At 47.0% G+C, this 20,506-nt stretch overlaps 2 protein-coding genes and 1 pseudogene across 2 annotated transcripts; 1 reads left to right on the top strand and 2 right to left on the bottom strand.

Annotated features, from left to right (window-relative positions):
• LOC136460810 (pentatricopeptide repeat-containing protein At2g36730-like) lies at positions 1 to 1,261 on the bottom strand. The gene is made up of 2 exons (XM_066460374.1): positions 701 to 1,261; positions 1 to 102 (listed from the first exon to the last, which is right to left on the bottom strand). The coding sequence occupies exons 1-2, from the start codon at positions 1,259 to 1,261 to the stop codon at positions 1 to 3; spliced, it is 663 nt and encodes a 220-aa protein (XP_066316471.1).
• Positions 1,262 to 10,028: 8,767 nt separating this feature from the next.
• Positions 10,029 to 14,590, top strand: LOC136458607 (molybdate transporter 2-like; annotated as a pseudogene).
• Positions 14,591 to 17,533: 2,943 nt separating this feature from the next.
• LOC136458606 (indole-3-pyruvate monooxygenase YUCCA1-like) lies at positions 17,534 to 20,119 on the bottom strand. Its single transcript, XM_066458546.1, has 4 exons — positions 19,362 to 20,119; positions 18,670 to 18,918; positions 18,263 to 18,385; positions 17,534 to 17,797 (listed from the first exon to the last, which is right to left on the bottom strand). Exons 1-4 carry the CDS (start codon positions 20,028 to 20,030, stop codon positions 17,573 to 17,575), a joined length of 1,266 nt encoding a protein of 421 aa, XP_066314643.1. The 5' UTR covers positions 20,031 to 20,119; the 3' UTR covers positions 17,534 to 17,572.
• Between the last annotated feature and the right edge of the window lie 387 nt (positions 20,120 to 20,506).

Raw genomic sequence — 20,506 nt, 5'->3', positions numbered from 1 at the left:
CTAACTCTGTTCAGCAACATTTTTCCACAGCACAGACTTGAGGGCATGAATCCAGAATGCGACCATTTGTCTTCTGTAGAAGGGATGTAGAACATCTGCTGACTGCACCAGCAAACACTATGTTAATGAGTCGTGGATTGGAGATTCCTGGTAGCAACGCAGGCACAATTCGGTGACTCCATCTGAACTTGGGACACTGTTCCAGGCCTGGTTCGCCTCAGATTCACCATGGCAGATGAGTGGCCACTACCAAGTACATGGTCCATCTTTCAGCTAGGACCATACGATGCCGTCTCATCATTAACTAAAAGGAGAATGCAGAGTCTAATGACCCGGTCATTATAAGTTCCTGAGATTCTGCAGGTGCTAAAAATTTGTCTTCTGAAGTACACACTTTTCAACATTCTTTACTGTATGGCGGAACTTAAAAATGTAAAGAAATTTAAACTTCACCCACTACACAATCATAATACTATAGTAGACAAATAACTCTGATTTCCCCCAAGATTAAACAAATAACACCCATGGAGATTTTCTGAACTCCATTGTATGACAGTAAAGAATGCTGAAAAGTGAGTACCAGAAACTTGGAAATATCCAAATATTAGCAACTTGGGATCTGATAACAAATTTGAATTTCTGAGATGATAGCTTACTTGGAAATATCCAAATATTAGCAACTTGGAAATATCCAAGATACCACATCCCTCTCATGCATTTCCACAAAAACCTTCCTTGCATCTTCAGCGCTTCTAAAAGTTCCGTATAGATTAACAAGACCTGACATAATGAATAGATCTAATGCACACCCAATCTTCCGAACCATGGCATGGACTGCGTCTCCAGTAGCTCGCCACTGCCAGTTGACAAAAGAGGTGCGCGCAGACACAGCTGCGGCCATGGTGTAACTGTCAGGGGAAACCCCTCTCGAAAGCATGGCCCTGAACGTCGCCAGCGCGTCTGAAGCCGCGCCGTGGTTGGTGTACCCTCTTATCATGCAGATCCAGACGGCCGCGTTAGGTTGGGATATTCCGTCGAACACCCTGCGAGCGTAACGCATGTCGTGGCCCAGCGCGGTTGACGCGAGGAGCGCGACGAGCCGGCCCGCCACGGCGGAGTCGGGAACGAGGTAGGCGCGAACGAGGCGGGCGTGGAGCTCCGCCACGTGGGCCCTCGAGGAGCAAGCGTCGAGGTGAGTGAGGAGGGGGCGGCGCTGGGTGCGGGCATGGCGTGCATTGGGGCGGAAGTAGAGGTAACGCATGGCAGCTCGTTAGGGTAACGACTCAGCTCGGTACGGTTTGTTAATATTACGAGCGTGAGAGCAGCTTGGCTCAGCTCGCTACCGAGCTCGAGCGGGTTTGTTTAGCTTACGAGTTCTATAAAAAAAAATATGATATATATGTTTATAATATTTATGCTACATTAATTCTAGAAAGTGATGTTCACCATTATGCAACCATACATGATTAATATATATTGGGTTTATCTAAAGTATCAACCATTTAACATAGCTGATCCATCTATGATCATGCAGTTCTAGCATACTAATTACAGCCTGTTCGCTTGCTCGTAAACGATCGTAAATTTCCAGCCGGGAACAGTGTTTTTCTCTCACACCAAACCAGCCAGCAGTAAATAATTCACGATACGATACGGCCTCCCGAACAGGCCGTTAGTTGCTTGCCCCACCACAAATTTAGAAAAGTATACAGATTCAATGTCAGCATCATCACCTTCTCTCTGAAAAATAATCCAAAAAATCAATATTTAAATACCATAATAATTATAAAATTAAAATTCATATGAAACAGCTGAAAATAAGGATTACATACTAATAGAATAGGTGTACACTTTTAGGTCAGCATTATTATCTTCTGGATTCATAGTCATGGGCTGATAAGTCTCAGCTCGTGAGCAGTTCGCGAGCTGACTCGTTAAAATAGCGAGCTATACTTCCAGCTCAATTCATGAAAAAGTTAAAACGAGCCGAATCAAGTCGAGCTGAGCCAGCCACAAGTCAAACGAGTTGACGAGCCACCAGTATTTTATCCAGCCCTACATGCATCGGGCGTTCGGTTCTCGGGATGGCAGGGATCAACGGCATGGTTTGTGCGTTTTGCGGTTGTGATTTGGAGGCAACAAGCAAATATAAGAGCAACTCCAAGTAGAACTTTTTGGTGGAAAAAATATCCTCAACAACTTTAATTTGCTATCAAATGTAGCTATTTTCTATTGCTGATTTCTCGCTAGCCAAAAATTGAGAGGGAAAATGGCTCTTTAGAATGTGCATAAAATATAAAAAAACCGTTAAAGAGTGAAAATATATTGATAACAACATCTTCAAACGATGATTTAGAGAATAAATTTAAAAAAAACTCTCAAAGATGCTGTGTTTTATTTAATTAACTCTTGTTTAATCTTGTTTCGTCTAAATCTATAACTAATAATAAAGAGGTAAAATTTCTGCCACAAAATCTGAAGTCCAACTAAGACATCGACTTAGGTTACTGTTTACATATTTTTGCTATAAAAAATTCCGCTAACCACCCATCCAAGTGTGTTTTGGTGTCCATTAACCACATGTTCAACCAACCATAGAAACGGTGTCACCCACGAAAACACTTTTCTTTTATGTTTTTATCGTCGGTTCCTTCCTTTTTCTTTTTATTTCTCTTGTTTTTTTCTATACAAACATCAAAATAAATAATAAATCTAATATTATAGCTCTTTAAAATCTAAACTTTTCTTTAAATAAAAATAAAATAATAAATATAATAGTATTGCTCTTTGAACTCTAGATTCTTTCCTATATAAATAAATACTTCCATCACTAGATTGTGGATGTAGCTTTGATTAGGAATAAAATTTATTCTTATTGTCAGAACCTGGTCCGCGGATGAACCAATTAACAATGAAACTGTGAATTGAAATTTTGAGCAATTTATTATCAATCTAATCTAAATAAATATATCTACAAGTTATACGCATATACTAGCGCAATCAGACAAGGACTACCATATGAAAATCGAGAGAGATATCCATTATAATAATGAACGAACATACCAATCCTCGACAGATACCAACTAAGTCCCCACCGACTATAATCATATATTAAAATTATATATTTTTACAGGTTCTCGGCGAAAGTCAAGGAACTCAATATTTAACACCATCAATACATGGGTATTATAAAAATTAAAGTTATGATATGTTTATGAGTAAATATTTTTGTACCATACAATTAAGGCTGGACGAAAAACTCGAAGCTCGTTAGCTCGCTCGGCTCGTGGCTGGCTCGACTCGGCTCGGCTCGGCTCGTTATGATAACGAGCCGAGCCAAGATTTTAGCTCGTTAGCTATAACGAGCCAACTCGAGCCAGCTCGCGAGCTAAACGAGCCAAGCTTCCAGAAAAAAGTATCAAAACTTATATTAGTTTTTGTATTACTTCATGTCTTGCACTTTACAATTGACTGGTAACTGGTCTAGACCCTATAAATTAATTGGTAACTGATCTAGATGCATTTCTTTTATATTATTATTATTCTCAAACTTTAGATAAATGCAAATATTATATTTTATGTATTTTTTATACCTGGCTCGCGAGCTTAACGAGCCAGCTCGAGCTTTTAACGAGTCGAGCCGAGCTGGCTTTCTGGCTCGTTAGGATAACGAGCCGAGCCGAGCTAGCTCGTTATTTTAACGAGCCAAAATGAGCTGAGCCGAGTCGAGCCAGCTCGTTATCCAGCCTTACATACAATATAAGAAAATTTTCAAAATTATATTTTAATTCGATACAACCTTAATAGGATATTATCGTATTAATACCCTCGATATTAAATTATAGAGTTAAATGTATTAGAGGTCCATTAACTTGTGGCCGTGTTTCGGTTAGTTCCATTAACTTTAAAAGTTGATTTTTAGGTCATAAACTTTTTTTGCTGGTGTATTACTTAGGTCCATACGGACCCTACCTCTCCACGTTGACTTCTTATGCTGATGTGGCGTGATGACTAGGCTCTGTGAAGCAGCTTTTGCCCATGCATTTCGTCAAACAGGTTGTGGGCACGATGGCTGTGTCCGTGTCCATCTCTGCATCCGCAAGGGCAGCGGCAGGCGTGCTGCGAGCGACCCAGAAGTGCGACACCATGCGGTCTGCCATAGATGATGGCGCGTGGCGCCCTTGGTGTACACGGGGTTGACGGCCTTGCCGCCGCCGCCCGCGGACACGTACAGCGTGCTCTCGAACGCCTTCGCGCGCCGGCGCCACAGATGGCCCAGCCGCCCAGGCACTGCATCACTATGTAGTACTGTAGTAGACGAACACAGCCGCGTTGTAGCAGATGAGCGCGAAGATCATGCCACCGGCCGAACGCCCATGCGATGCCCTGCTGGATGCCCACTGTGCTCACTTGGAGGGGGACTTGCTGATGCCCATCACCATGAGCACGGGAGCCACGTACGGACACGTAGAGGAAGATGAACGTGGTTACGAACTCGGCAATGCCGGACTACTAGAAGGACCACGGTGCCGCATTTGGAGGGGCTCGCTGTAGTCGCGGCCCAAGTCGTCCACTGCTGTGCCGATGGGATGCCACTCTGGGCGAATTTTATATAGTGCATGATTCTCTACTGTACCATTTCGTTTGTATTTATGAATTATTGTTCAAACATTGACTAATTAGGCTCAAAGAATTCGTCTCGTAAAGTTAAAGTAAACTGTACAATTAGTTTTTTATTTCGTCTACGTTTAATACTCCATGCATATACCTCAAATTTAATGTGACGGAAAATCTTCTTTTTATATGGTGCACTTTTGAAGAACAAGAGCTCTGGGAAACGGTCCACGCGCCACGCGCACGTCTTCGTCCAGCAGCTTGCCGCCTGACATGACTAGCTTGTGCTGAACTACAATCTCGATCAATCGATGGCGTAGACCGTAGACGTGGCAAATGTCAAGTGCGAGCTGCTAGGGCTGTGTTTAGTTCGTGAATTTTGAAAATTTGGCTACTATAGCATTTTTGTTTTTATTTAGTAATTATTGTTCAATCATAGACTAATTAGGCTTAAAACGTTCGCCTCGTAATTTTCAACTAAACTGTACAATTAGTTTTTTTCCGTCTACATTTAATGCTCCATACACGTATCGCAAGATTCGATATAATAGCTGCTGTAGTACTTTTTTAGAAAAGTTTTTGAAACTAAATAAGCATAGCTAGAGCCAGAGTTAGTAATGAATAGCCATGAGACTCGTACAGCGCGCTCTCGAATGTCGTGACGACGCTGGTGCTGCTGCATATGGCGCTCTCGAATGTCTTGACGACGCTGTGACCGGGGTCAACCGAGGCCGGACGAAAAACGCGAAGCTCGGCTCGGCTTGTTATGATAACAAGTCGAGCCGAGCTAAGATTTTAGCTCGTTAGCTATAACGAGCCAACTCGAGCCAGCTCATGAACTAAACGAGCCAAGCTTTCAGGAAAAAAAAGTATCAAAACTTATATTAGTTTTTGTATTACTTCATGTCTTGCACTTTACAATTGACTGGTAACTGATGTAGACCCTATAAATTGACTGGTAACTGGTCTAGATGTATTTTTTTTATATTATTATTATTCTCAAACTTTAAATAAATACAAATATTATATTTTATGTATTTTTTATATCTGGCTTACGAGCTTAACGAGCCAACTCGAGCTTTTAACGAGCCGAGCCGAGCTGGCTTTCTGGCTCGTCAGGATAACGAGCCGAGCCGAGCTAGCTCGTTATCTTAATGAGCCAGAACGAGCCAAACCGAGCCGAGCCGAGCCAGCTCGTTATCCAGCCTTATTGGTGGCTACAACAAACAGACCGATGAGGAAGCCGGCGCCTGGTGCAACGTGCCCAACAAGAGTGCCCATGGCATGCTGTCGTGCCGTGGATTTTGTGTGCACCTCCTAGTCCGCCATGACGCCGTGCTCAACTTCACCTCCGTGGAGATGCGGGACCACGAGCAGCTGCAGGAGGCGCAGTGCATGCCGGTGGCGCTGGTCTGGCAGGTGGGCGCCGTAGGCGGCCGACGCCGACACCGACGCGCCCGCGCCGTCGGCCGTGGCGGCGGACTCAGCCTCCGGCATACACTGCGCCGACGTCGATGTGGAGGAAGAATATGGCCACGAGGCAGCTGATGAGCACACGGGCCATGGTAGCTAGCGACGATGACGCATGTGAAGGAGACGGCTGTGGATGCAATGGCGCTGGTCACGCCTACAACGAAATGCATTGGTACAGAGCTGCTTCACATAGCCTAGTCATCACGCCACATCATCGTAAGAAGCCAACGTGGAGATGAATGAACCTAAGTAATACAACATAAAAAGTCTATAAACCTAAAAATCCACTTTCAAGATTGAAATTGTATTTACAACATAAAAACGGGTTAACCACCTGATCTAGGAAAAAAAACATCATCGTATTTTTTTAAAGAAAGAGCATCAAGATCGCATCTTTGTGTTAAATTCTTGGAAACAGCTGCCGCGCAGTATCTCTACTATAATTGAAAACTTGAGACTCATCACAGAGGCTTCAACGCTCCTGTCCGTATAAAAGGAAACAAACGCCGTCCATATCGACGAAAAAAAGAAAACAAAAATTCCCTTCTGCGCGAGCAGCCCGACGCCCGCCCGTCCATCATCGACGAAAAAAAGGAAGCCCGACGCCTGCCCGTCCGTCACGACAACCAGCAACGGCGATTCCACGACGTGCCCATGCTATCAGTCCACGATGGAGGACGATCGGGGTCCTAATCACGGCTACCAGCAACGGCAATTTCGCGACGTACGATCAGCGGCGGCGACACGTCCCTCCATCGTGATCTACATCGAGTGTCGTCCGCGACGTCGACTCCGAAAGCTCCACGGAGATCATGCGCATGGCCAGTGCCCCCACCTCCACGGACAAAGCCTGAGACCTCACACACTTGAAGGTTTGCCTTGCCTTCCTTTTTTTATTTCCGTCCACGACGGAGGACGATCGGGATCCTGATCACGGCAACCAGCAACGGCGATTCCGCGACGTACGATCAGCGGCTGCATCACGTCCCTCCATCGTCATCTACATCGAGTGCCGTCCGCGACGTCGACTCCGAAAGCTCCACGGAGATCATGCACGTGGCCAGTGCCCCCACCTCTATGGACAAAGCCTGAGACCTCACGCACTTGAAGGTTTGCCTTGCCTTCCTTTTTTATTTCCGTCCACGACGGAGGACGACCAGGATCCTGATCACGGCAACCAGCAACGGCGATTCCGTGACATACGATCAGCGACGGCGACACGTCCCTCCATCATGATCTACATCGAGTGCCGTCCGCGACGTCGACTCCGAAAGCTCCACGGAGATCATGCGCGTGGCCAGTGCCCCCACCTCCACGGACAAAGCCTAAGACCTCACGCACTTGAAGGTTTGCCTTGCCTTCCTTTTTTTATTTTCGTGAAGGCTAGGGTTTATTTGAATGCCTGCATGCCTGGGCTTAGGTTTGCCTTGCCTTTCTTCAAATCTAGAGCCAGTGACAATGAATTGATTAATGCTTTGCGTAAACTTTGGCACTACATAGTTTCAAAGCTTAAAACTTGATGCACCTGTGAAGCCAAGCCATTATGAAAACATGATTCTGTTTCATGGGTGTACACTGGGAAGCTAAAGCTATAGCTCCAATATGTTTATCTGCACTATCATGTCATCTCATGACTATTGTGTTTGTTTGGTGTGACTGAGCCTCCCAAATCTAATGAATCATAACATCGAATGATTGCTATACCTATATGTGACATTTTATCCTTAACATTGTAGCTTCTAGTTGACAACACCTAATCCTGCTTGTCGCCAGAGGTTGTACCTAATCCTGCTTGTCTCCAGGTTCTAGATGCTCAGTGGTGATTGGTTTCGCTGCTAAAACGACCTGGAGATCACCTGTACTACACGCCTAGGTACACCATCGTAGCTACCACGCATAAGAGTTCAAGGTAATTCTATGTCCATGTTAATGTTAATTTAAGCGGAGATAATAATAATTGTGTACATAGGGAAGAGGCGATGTCTACGCCGGGAGATCCACGCGACTGTCAGAGCAAAATGTCTACGCCGAGAGATATGCGCGGAGCGCAAAGCCAAATGATTACGCCGACATATACACGCGAACCACTAAGTGATATCACCAACGTCAGCCAAATGATTACGCCGACATATACACGTGAACCACTAGGTGATATCACCAATGTCATAGGTATGCTTAAAATATAAGTAACTTCTTTTGGATTGGTTAATATATATCAGAACTTGCTCAAATTTTTAGGAAGATATAAGTAACTTCAGGTTCAAACTACTTGCGATCTTGTATAACTCCCCGTTAAATGAAGCAAGAGGGTTACCGGATCATGGGCAACAGTTAGAGACCCACAATGAGCTAGATGGTGATGTCATAGAGCTCGATGAGCTGGATATAATAATGTCGGGTGAAATTAAGTTGACACATGCAATAAAGTGGAAAAGTAGGGAACAAATATTGGCCGCAATATGCACAAACATCCAATTCATCGCCAGCGACAAAACTTTACTTCAGTAAGTCATTCTATAGTAAACTGTTTTGTTCTAATTTAGATATTTCAGTTATCCATTCTAGAATTCATACAAAAAGTAATTTGTGGATTAACCTTGTTTCATAGCAAAGAGTGGGTACGAAGTACACGACCGTACCTAATTTCTTTGAATCTTGTCAAGATTAAAAATATTTTAGATGAGGATCTAGAGATGGATTATGAATGCTTAAATATGGCTATTCGGATGGCTGCGTGTAACCAACATATGGTTGGTAGGAAACAAAAATTCCACTTCATGGACCTCAAGTTTGCTGTAAGTTGATATATAAATTTATTGTTTATCAAAGACTTACAATAATTGTATAATTAATTAAAATATATTTTTGCACAATCCTCATAAAATAATTGATGTTGTGGCAGAATTGACAACGAATACCGTGGGAAATTGAGAAAAGTACTTGAGTGTTGGCCGGACATGGATTACAAAATTAAAGATTGTAACAACGTAAGTTATGTTATGTGTACTACTGTACAAAATTAATTTATTTTGTTTAGCACTTATATTCTCTATGTTTGTTTTTAGATTCTACTACCAATTATCAAAGCGGACTGTACATTTTATTCATAATGGACATGAAAAACAAAACCGTGCACATTATGGACCCCCTTCAAGATGGTCCATGTTTCAAGGGTTATGATCAAACAATGGCTTATATACCTACGTTCCGCACAATGGCTAGAATGTTCAGTCTCGTCATGGGGCTATCAAATTTTAAGTGGAACGACAATATTTATGACTGGAAGAAAGAATACCCTACATGTGTAACAAATGTTACACATAATAAATACTGGTAACCAGTTGTAATATATTTCACCTGTTATATCAAAAAAAAATTATTTCATTTATTTACATCAAATAAACAACTGATCTTGTCCAGGAAACTGGGAGGCTTTCTTGTATACAATTTCATGAAGTTCTGGGACGACGAAAGATTGCCACCGATCAACAATGTAAGCATATATAGTCTCTAGCTATATATTATACACTACATAGAAAAACAATAACTTATTGTTAATCTATATACCATGCACAGCTCTCAACTTCACTGAGGATGGAATTCTTGGCAGATGTTTTGGTGAGTCGTGCAAACGAATGTTCCGACAACATCCCTGAATATCTTCAAGAGATGATTAAGGAGTTAGGCAAAATGTAACTTAGATGGTCATAATATTAGAAAATTATACGTAGACTCAAGTACAATTGTTTTTACATTAGACTATGCAAAAATAATTTTATTGTTTTAAGAGACATTCTCAAGAAAAATCCGTAGCGTTAGCACGGGTATTATACTAGTTTTATAGGAGTAGAGCTCAGCCGTAGCGCAAGCGCAACCATCCACCACCGGTCAGAGACGTGTAGGGGAAATATCCCCAAGGAAAGGAAGTCGTTGCAACGACCATGGTGTCCGTCGCCGCAGACCCGCTCCTCCACGGCGAGGGCACCGGCGGCCGGCGCCTCGGGTTCCTACCCTCAAGCATCCGCCTCAACACATCGGTCTGGTCTGAGCTGGGCGGCGCGGTGGGAGACCTAGGCACCTACATCCCGATCGTGCTCGCACTGTCGCTAGCGTCCCACCTGGATTTTTTTAATTTTAACACTTTTTGAAAATTAATTTTAAATCTAACACGGTCGTTTTTTTAAACTCACTTTTGGCCGCGCCTATTACCCTGGCGCGACCAAATGTCTATGCCGCGCCATGCATGATGGCGCAGCAGAGTTCTGACATGGTGATGATCGGAATCACGATCGTTGACGTGGCAGGGCTCTGCCGCACCACGGAGCATGGCGCGGCTGGGCCAAATAAATATCGCGAGCGAGCCCCCCCCCCCCCCCCCCGCACGCACCCCTACCCGCCCACCTGTCGCCAACCGCACGCGCCCCGCCGCCGCGCAGCGCCCGCATCGGCTGCGCCACGAACGTCGGTGCGTCAAGGCCGCCCGCTCCTAAAGTACCTCCCTCTCGATTTCATGTTATTTTGATTATTATTGTTTCAGGATAATTAGTGATTTAGGATAATTAGTAATATGGGATAGTTAGGGTTTTATGATTGTTATTGATTTATGATAGCTAGTGATTTAGGATAGTTAGTGATTTAGGATAGTTAGGTTAGTGAATTTGTTTGTGATTTATGTAGGTAGTTTTTAGGTTTGAGGTTAGGATTTTAAGTTTAGTGATTGATTAGGTATTTATTATTTAGTTTATAGTTAATTATTTAGTTAGGGATATTAGGTATAGATACTAGTTTGTAAATGTCGGTATTTACTAGTGCGTGATACATTAATTTTGATGACTTCATGAAGTTTTGTCAAATGCTTATATTCCTAGTGAAGTTGTTTATGTTACTAGTGCGTGATATGTCTGTTAATTTTACTTTAAATATTTACATGTGCTTTCATATTGCATAACAAGTAGTTCAAAATTTGCAATGCTACATAATATTAATTTGAATACTCTAACGCTTTGTTTATCAATTTGTAATAGGATGGCCCCTCCCACGCAGCACCCGTTGTACCCTATTTTTGAGGTGGAGTACGACGACCAGCACCGAGCACACATCTTGAATGACAACGATGCAGAGGTAGCCTTGCCTACTTTGAAGCCCCGCACACACACCAGGGCGCACTGTGGGACGAGCGTTATACGCCGTACATACGGCATGCTGGCTTCCTCGAACTTGTCCGTGTTGTCAACCACGGTCTTCCGTCTTTTGACCCAGCACTACTTACTGCAGGTGTAGACAGGTGCGAGTGCATTTTTTGTACGTAAACTTTTTTGTAACAAATTTAAGGCAACTAACAGTCGTTCTATTCTTATAACAGGTGGATGCCTGAGACCCACACGTTCCACCTACCTTGTGGCGAGATGACCTTGACCATACAGGACGTGAAAGCTATTTTTGGCCTTCGGTTGAGGAGACTTCCAGTGACAGGGATAGTTGACAACGATCATTGGAGGGAGCTGGTGGCTCAGTTTACTGGCTTTCTTCCACCGGACGACGAGACTTCGAAGAAAAATAAGTGAGAAATTGAAGTCTATTTAATACTTACATTGCTTTTCTGCAGCCATCAGGTCTTATTTTCTTTGGTAAATTTTAGGAAAACTTCTGGTGTTTCGTCGTCCTAGATCATGGAACGTTTTGATTACTTGGATCCACAAGCTGAGGAAGCTCAGATCGACAGGTTCGCTCGAGTGTGGCTCTGGCACTTTCTTAGTGCTTTCCTCTTCCCAGACGTCTCGGGCAACACCATCAGCTGGATCTTCCTTGACATACTACGCTAGCCATGGGAGAACATAGCGGTGTACAGCTAGGGTAGCGTAGTCCTGGCATAGATGAATCGACAGCTATGTGTTGTCTGCCGTCGTACCTCAGGGTATGCGAACCTTGGAGGTTTCTCGTACCAACTCTAGGTTTGGTGTTGGAAACGATGGCCCATTGGGAGGCCCCTTAGTACTGGTTTACCGGTAAGTACTTTGGTTTATTATATTCTTCGATATGGTTACATATGATGAGTTTATTAATGGTTAATTCATTATCGTGTTCAATGCAGCAATGGAACAGGTAGGATACACTCCCTACAGCTCTCTTTATCTGGACGGAATCAGAGTTAGTTAGAGAGAATGCGAGGCGCAAATACACGGAGTACACGGATGGTCTCGACGTTCTGACACAACATCAGGTTACGCTCTCTTTACTAACATGAACTAACGATCATAAAGAATTTTAAGTAATTGTGCATATCATATACTTACAGGATACGAGGCGTACGCACCGGTGACGTAACCACACCGACGTTGGCTACACTCCCAATGTGTTGCCAATAAATCCAAAGAGACATAAGCGTCCGAGAGATCCTTACACTCCTGGGTCTTAGTTTGTTAGGTCGAACTATTATTGGCGTCCGAAACTTGCAGGCTTAGTTAGTTATGTTATGTCAAATTTATGTCAAACCAATGAAAATTTTATGTGGCAGCTTGTTAACTTGCGCACGGACTTCATTTATTTGCTTTATATTCGTTTCAATGCGTCGCGGCATCACTGCATGCGAGATTAAGTGGCAACTAGTTCGAAAACCGGTAGTACCGGGGTATCTCGACGCCGATGGCTGGCTTCTTGCGTGAGGGGTCGAGGAAGCCAGGGTCCATGGTCGCGTCGCCGCCGATCCTATAATATGGGGCCAAAAAGCCCAAGAAATAAGTTCCCTTAAAATATTCGTTTCAATCCAATCTAATTTTTCGTAATCGATTAGTTAACATGGTGGTTAACCGTGTTATGAAAGACGGAAAAAAATCATTGCCTTATCAAATTCTCTATTCCGTCGTGAAACTAATTCAACAAAAGACAGAAATAAATCTACTACTGATTTTACGTCAAGCAATACTTAGAATAACTTTCACTATTGGCGCGACGTGTTCCGATTAAACCGTTCAGGTACCGTCAGGCGGGCGACGGGCGCGGCGGCCAGGCGGGCTTGCTGCTCGGGCAGGCGGGACTGGCCGCGGGGTTTTATTCGGCTCTGCCGCGCCACGGATCAAGGCGCATCACTGCCGCGCCAAGGTCGATGGCGCGGCAGGCCCTGCCCCGTCAGCGGCCAACGATTCCGGTCGCCGCCACATCAGCCCTCTGCCGCGTCACCATGAAAGACGCGGCACAGGCATTTTGTTGTGCCAGGACAATAGGCGCGGCCAAAAGTATTATTTTAAAAAAAATCGACCACATTAGATTTAAAATTAATTTCAAAAAATGTTAAAATTAAAAAAAAATCCCCACCTGGCCCTTGGCACGACGCTCATCTTCACGGCGCTCTACAACTTCGCCACGGGCCTGCTCTGCGGCATCCCGATGCCGGTGCAGCCCATGAAGTCGATCGCCGCCGTCGCGCTCTCCTCCGCGCACCTCACCGTCCCGCAGATCATGGCCGCGGGGCTCGCGGTCGCCGCCGTGCTGCTCGTCCTCGGCGCCACGGGCCTCATGACGTGCATCTACCGCCTCCTCCCGCTCCCCGTCGTGCGCGGCGTCCAGCTCTCGCAGGGGCTCTCCTTCACCTTCACCGCCGTCAAGTACGTCCGCTACGTCCAGGACTTATCGCGCTCCTCCTCCGCCTCCACCGCCGCGGCGCGCCCGCTCCTCGGCCTCGACGGCCTGGTCCTCGCGCTCGCCGCGCTGCTCTTCATCATCCTCGCCACCGGCTCCGGCGACGACGAGGACGTCGTCGCCAGCGACGACGGCACGGTCATCCGTCGCCGCGCCGCTCCTGCAGCCGCGTCCCGGCGGCGCTCATCGTGTTCGCGCTCGGGCTCGTGCTCTGCTTCGTACGTGACCCGTCGATTCTGCGAGGCCTTCGCTTCGGCCCGGCGCCTCTACGGCTCGTCGGGATCACCTGGGACGATTTCAAGATCGGGTTCTGGGAAGGTGCCGTGCCGCAGCTCCCGCGGTGTGCAAGCTCTCGTCGGATCTGTTCCCCGAACGCGCCGAGCTCTCACCGGCGCGGGTGTCGGTGAGCGTCGGCCTCATGAACTTCGTCGGCTGCTGGTTCGGCGCCATGCCGTGCTGCCATGGCGCTGGCGGGCTGGCGGGGCAGTACCGGTTCGGCGGCCGGAGCGGCGCGTCCGTGGTGTTCCTGGCCACCGGCAAGCTGGCGCTCGGGCTCGTGTTCGGGAACTCGTTCGTAACGATCCTCGGGCAGTTCCCAATCGGGATACTGGGCGTCATGCTGCTCTTCTCCGGGATCGAGCTCGCCATGGCGTCGCGCGACATGGGTACCAAGGAGGAGTCCTTCGTCATGCTTATCTGCGCCGGCGTCTCGCTCACGGGCTCCAGCGCCGCGCTGGGGTTCATCTCCGGGATCGTTTTGTACCTGCTGCTGCGCGTCAGGGACGTGGACTACCGAGCACTAGTCGGCCGTTGGGGCTCTGGCCGGTGGCAAACCGGGAACAAAGCTGGAGGCGACGAAGATGCTTAAATCACTTTCACAGGCAATATTTATATATATATATACAAAACAGATATTATCTTAGAGATGAAAAGAATATACTGTAAGAGCATCTCCAATAGTCTTTCAAAAATCTATTCTCTAAATCATCATCTAGAGAGTCATTCGAGTAAAAATTGTTTCCTATATCACATATCTTTGTATTCTCCAACGACTTTTCTATATGCTATTAGACGTTTCTTCTCACCAAAATCTATATTTCTGTAAATTATAAAAGATATAAAAAGTCTCTTGAGATGCTCTTAGGAGTATATATTGTGAAAATATCCGTACCTTCTCTCTTTACAAAAGGCCACAAAACCGTGAATGCGACAGGCAGACTATGGCGATAGCATGTCCGCTGTGGTCATGGGCCATGGGCCACGGCCCTCGAAGTACTTGAGTGTCATCTCAATCTGCAATAAGGCTCGCCATGTGATGTTTTGAAGATTTCATTGTGCATCCCGAGCAGTTCGGTGTTGGCCAGGGGCCATGGGCTGCGAACTTTCCAAGCATGTAGTATCAAGGAAATGGGCTTACCAAATGGCGTTTCAGTGCCAAGCGTTAACATGCCAGTTTCTTTAGCCACATTGGCGTTAACGTGAGCAGTGAAGGTTGAAGCGCGGGGGCGACATGGGATGGACGCAGATTCAGTGACTTTTTTCAGCCGTGAAGCCAGGCGGGAGCAGAATGTGCAGCACTGAACAAAAGTAGCAAGTGATTAAAAATAGGAACGTGTGTATTACTCCCTCCGTCCATAAAAGAATGCAATTCTCATATTTCAAGAAAAACAGTTTTAGCTTTGACTAAACTTACATGAAAATGTACTAACACTCCAAATAAGTATCATTAAATTAGTTATATAATATATTTTCATAATAAATTTATTTTGAGACATAAATGCTAATACTATTCACTATAAACTTGGTCAAAGTTGAACTAGTTTGACTGGCACGTTTCCCATAATTGTATTCTTTTCTGGACGGAGGGAGTATGTAGTAAGAACAAAGATCTATTTAAATGAGTCAGAGATAGTTATTAGACCTACTTTTTATATAAAAGTTGTAGTTTTTTATGAGATCTACAACTTTATAGTTTTAGTTTTTTTTAATTTGAGATCGCTAAGATGCACGAAAAATAACATATAGTTTCAACCATATATTAATCGCGTACTAGAGCTTCCTACCTCACAAGAATCATATATTTCTTGTATGGTATCAAACAAAGATATTTTTTATATAAAAATTCTAGCTCAATGAGATCTACAATGGTTTAGTTTTACCTTTTTCATTTGATATCGTTAAGACGCTAAAAACTATAATATAAATTTTCACTAGCATATTAATTGTGTACCGCATGGAAATAGTCGTCTAACGTGATAGATTTTACCACGTCAACGTGTGTGGGTGACAGCGTGATTTCTGTGGCACTAAACGTGTTGGTGCGGCCAAAAGAGTTAGAAATAAAAATAAAAATAAAATAAAAATAGATAGGGTTATTTTTAAAATAAGATTTTTAAAAAGTATTAAAAATAACAAAAATAAATAAAATTTTATTATTTTTAAACCTTTTTAAAAAATCTTATTTTAAAATATCTCCACCTATTTTAATTTTTATTTCTAGCCCTTTTGGTCACGCCACGCAGGCACGGCAAAATTACACTGTCACACCATATGTGTTCGCATGGTAAGATCGGCCACGCTGCACGGTGACTTCCATGTGGTACGCGATTAGGATACTACTGAAACTTATGAAACTGAAAACTAAAAGCCCAATAGCTCGACGCCGATGAGGCGGGCACCTCCACGTGGTAGTATCCGGATGCATCTCGCCTCGCATGCTTGATTTTTTTTTGCGTCCATTGCCCATCATGGGGTGGCCAAGATGATTTAAGAGAGTGTTGAGAGTGCTCCATAGATTCTGTTCAATAAACACTATAGTGCAACAGCTTAAAAAAACCCTTAAGTTTATGGAGCACTCCTTTGCTATGAGTGGGCCCACAAAGATGAGTATATTCATAGCCATCCAGGATTAGGCCCACAAAGATGGCCTATGGGATTTCCTACTAGCAATAGATTGCCATGGCCGTCCATACCATCACATCCTCAACAGGAAAGCCAACAATTGCTCGCCCGTAGCCGTAGTACATCAAACACCTCTACATCAGTTCAAGAGGATGGGGAATCGCTCCATGGTCATCACATCATCCTCACAGATATGATGGTGCTAGGCCTTTGTATGTATCTACCAACGCTGTCATTAAGTGAACCGGTTAATCACCATGATAAATGGTGCTAGACTATGGCAACAAGGCTCATGGGTCTAGGGACCGACATGGGGAACAAAGGAGCTGAAGATCCACACACTTCCTTGTTCCTGCATGAGCTTTCGGTGGTGCGCCTAGGCCACAATGACTATGAGGATGCGAGATGGAGAAGGCCATGATAGTGGTGTGCGGTTATCCCTCACGCAAGACCTCTCCTGTTTATGTGTCACAACTCACAAGACAAGACTCGCAACAAACTGAGATGGTGGATCTAGGGCCAGGAGCAGGCTTGGGCCTAGAGCCACTAGGGCCGTGACTCTAGTCGTGGCCCAGGAACCTTAAGATACTCCCTGTCATTAATTTTGGCCCAGAAGAGGAAGCCCAAGTCCACCAATGGACCTGTCAACAACACCCATTTGCCACTTCGGCTTCCCTCAACCCCCTAAAACAAAAGCCACTCTGGTTCAATCACGTTGCCCCCTGCTCTCCCGTAAGGAACCTGCTCTCGTATCAATGCTAGAACTAGGCACGTCTAGAAGCCATATCTATATCGATTGATTCTCTGTATAAAGGGCTTTCAAGTTGGCCACCACTTGGGCAAACAAAAACCATGTTGTCATCATGTACATACACGATGCTACCTTTTGGAGGCATCAATATAACCACCACCTGGGTTCTGTACATTTACACGAGGGCCAATCGATCAGTCAAACAGCATTGTTGTTACATTGAAGCCCAATATTGTTACCGGGTCTGCTCATCATGTCCTTCCACTGAGAATGTATATCTCTGGCGATGTTGAGGGCGTCCGCCGAGGCGCCGAGCAGCCCCCTCTGCGAGAACCCGACGGTGTAGAGCCCGTTCTTCCCTTTCCAGCCGTCCGGGAAGGGGATTTTGGGCATCCCTTCTCTCGTGAACACGTCACCTCCATCCTGCAGAGTATGGTTTTTTTAATTAATTCTGGGAAGGTAATTCTGGACCCAAAGTGAAGTGAAGTGAAGTGTATATCCAAAGTCTCGAGTCCGTATACCCGTCGTCCTCACCCAAGTGAGCCAGGGACGCCGGCCGGCGCCCTGCTCCTGTGCACGCGCCCATACCCCCGGGTGAGTCACTGACTCGATCACTTGGCGCGAGGGACACTTCGGGAGAAAGGAACGCGCGGGGCACGAGCTGCCCCTGCGCGCCCGGCATACACGAGAAGGGCAACCAACGGGGCAGGATGGCATGCGCGCTGCAGCGCGTCCAGGCCAGGCCCCAAAACCTCCGCCGGACAACACAAGCGAGTCCTTTTCCGTCGGCGTCGGCGTCGGCGTCACTCACTTCCCAGTCCTTCCCCCCTCGTGTCGTTGCAGGCGGCAGTACTAGGAAGGAAGGTGAAGAGACGGAGGGGATTTTACCTTGAGCCAGGACGGCACGTTGCTCCTGTATCCCGTGGCCTGTATGATTGCGTCGAACTGCTCCTCCTTGCCGTCCGCGAACCTGACCCCGCGCTGGGTCACCTCCTTCACTGCTCCCACTACCTGGCCATCCATCCATCATGTGTTTCGCATCAGCCAGGACGAAGCATTTGCATTTTTTTTTTCAGGGTGGAAATAAAACTCAGAAATGTGTGCGTGAGTGAGCCTGAGCTCCGGACTGCCATTGCCAGATGAGGAGGCACTGGCCCACGGCGTCCCCGGCCCGGGGGCTCAGATTCCCACGGTGTTTGACTGGTCATCATCATGTGTCATTTCTACAACTGCGCTGCGTGCGCTGCTGCTTGCTCTCCTCTTTGGTGAAAGCACGTTGGCTGGCGCTACTAAACCTTAATTTTGCCGGTTTTGATGTGGCCTAGCGTCCCGACGTCCAGCACTGGGGTTCTGCCCGTGAGGTTCTTCAGCTCGATGGGGCCCGTCTTGGGACGCCTCAGCCCGAGCTTGCCTGTGTCGCCCAGCGTCAGCCGCGCCGCCGCCAGGAGGATCCGGTCCACCACCTGGACGGGGAGCAGCTTCAGCAGCGCCATGGCTATGCCGAACGTCGAGAGACCCAGCATCTCCCTCGGTAGCACATGAACCTGCAATGCGCGAGCACAAGTATCCATCGTCATAGAAGTACTCCATGGAAGAGAAAACAGAGCAAGCAGCTAGTATTATGGGTGGGTGCTGAGAACGACAGGGGACGACAAGACAGAGACATCCCAAACACACACACATCGTACATGTTAGTTGGTCTAATTATGCTTAGCGTGTCCAAATATGACCATGCACAATGAAGCAGCATGCCCCAGAACCAAGCGCGACGCGCAGAATAAAACCAGCAATCATCCTAGGGGAAAGAAAGTGCTCGAGCAAGCAGGATGGCACAAAAGTCGCAGCAGCACTTGTACTTTGGCTGTCCAAAGCAAGGCAACGGAGAGTAGAAAAGGACGGGTCCCTACTCCCTAGCAATGAGTGGTAATAAGTCCGCCGCTCTAGTAGGAGCAAGCACGGCAAAAAGTGTGGATCATTAGTTACTTACCGTGTTTCGCACCACCAGCGAGGGCGTGGCGCCATGCAGGCACAAATCCAGGCTGACCTCCATGCCGGAGTTGCCGCACCCGACCACCAGCACCTTCTTCCCGGCGAACTCCTCCCCGGACTTGTAGTCGCACGTGTGCAGGACGCGGCCCGCGAACCGCGGCGCGCCGGGCAGGTCCGGCACGCGCGGCACCGCGTTCTCCCCCGTGGCAACGACCAGCCACCGCGCCAGCAGCAGCTCGCCGCTCCCGCCCGCCAGGCGCACGCGCACCGCCCACGCCCCCGCGCCCGCGTCGAACGCGGCCTCCTCGACGCGGCACCCGAACCGCGGGGCCACGCCCGCCGCCGCGGCGTAGGACTCCAGGTAGGACACGAACTGGTCCTTGGACGGGTACGCCGGGTAACCCCGGGGGAACGGGAGCAGCGGCAGCTCGCAGAAGCGCTTCGGGAGGTGGAGCGTCAGCCGGTCGTAGGTGCGGTGGCGCCACGTGGACGCCAGCGAGTCCGACATCTCCAGCACCGTGGCCGGCACTCCCCGCGCCGCCAGGCACGCTGCCGCGGCCAGCCCCGAGGGGCCCGCGCCGACGATGACCGCGCCAGGGACCCACGCCGCGCGCGCGCGGCTTTGTTGCTCTTCTTGCAGTCGCGCCATGTCCTCGTCCATGTCCATCGCGCGCGCTGCCCTTGCTTGGAGCGAGCGAGCGAGCGAGTCTGCTGCTGGCCGGACGCCGGACGAGTGCGTGTGTGTGTGGCTGCGGTTTTTTTTTACCGTGCGATGGCAAGTGCTCTCGGCGTTTGGTTTTACTGTGGATGGGGTTTTATAGGGGTTTGTTTGTAGTAGAGCACGTACGTGGTAGGATAGGAGTACTGCGCTACGCTTCTTGGCCTCGCGGACTTTGCAGCGCGCGCGCAGTGCTCTCCGGCCTGCTCCTGGCTCCAGTCCTCCCGACGTTGTTGTGCTAGTAGTAGTGGTACTAGTACTAGTGGAACGGAGTGTTTTTTTTGTCTCTCTCTCTCTCTCTCAATATATCCTAGCTAGTGGAAGTGGAATGCAGCGGTGTGACGCGCGTTCATGGGTTCTCCCTCCGTTTGGATTTGGAAAACGAAAGATGAGTGAGTGTATGTTCCAATGCCGGTGCCTCGTGG

Source organism: Miscanthus floridulus, chromosome 6 (genome assembly GCF_019320115.1).
Source record: "Miscanthus floridulus cultivar M001 chromosome 6, ASM1932011v1, whole genome shotgun sequence".
In the NCBI taxonomy this organism is placed as follows: domain Eukaryota; kingdom Viridiplantae; phylum Streptophyta; class Magnoliopsida; order Poales; family Poaceae; genus Miscanthus; species Miscanthus floridulus.
This window is presented reverse-complemented; position numbering and strand designations above follow the sequence as displayed.

What these genes read in the sequence shown, in the direction of transcription:
- LOC136458606 (XM_066458546.1), bottom strand. Translation starts at nt 20,030, where the DNA reads ATGGACATGGACGAGGACATGGCGCGACTGCAAGAAGAGCAACAAAGC. An exon ending in CGCTGGTGGTGCGAAACACG is followed by an intron (nt 18,919 to 19,361) that starts GTAAGTAACTAA and finishes CGCGCATTGCAG; the next exon opens with GTTCATGTGCTACCGAGGGA. An exon ending in TCAAAACCGGCAAAATTAAG is followed by an intron (nt 18,386 to 18,669) that starts GTTTAGTAGCGC and finishes ATGGATGGCCAG; the next exon opens with GTAGTGGGAGCAGTGAAGGA.
- LOC136460810 (XM_066460374.1), bottom strand. Translation starts at nt 1,261, where the DNA reads ATGCGTTACCTCTACTTCCGCCCCAATGCACGCCATGCCCGCACCCAG. An exon ending in AAATGCATGAGAGGGATGTG is followed by an intron (nt 103 to 700) that starts GTATCTTGGATA and finishes TTGCTGGTGCAG; the next exon opens with TCAGCAGATGTTCTACATCC.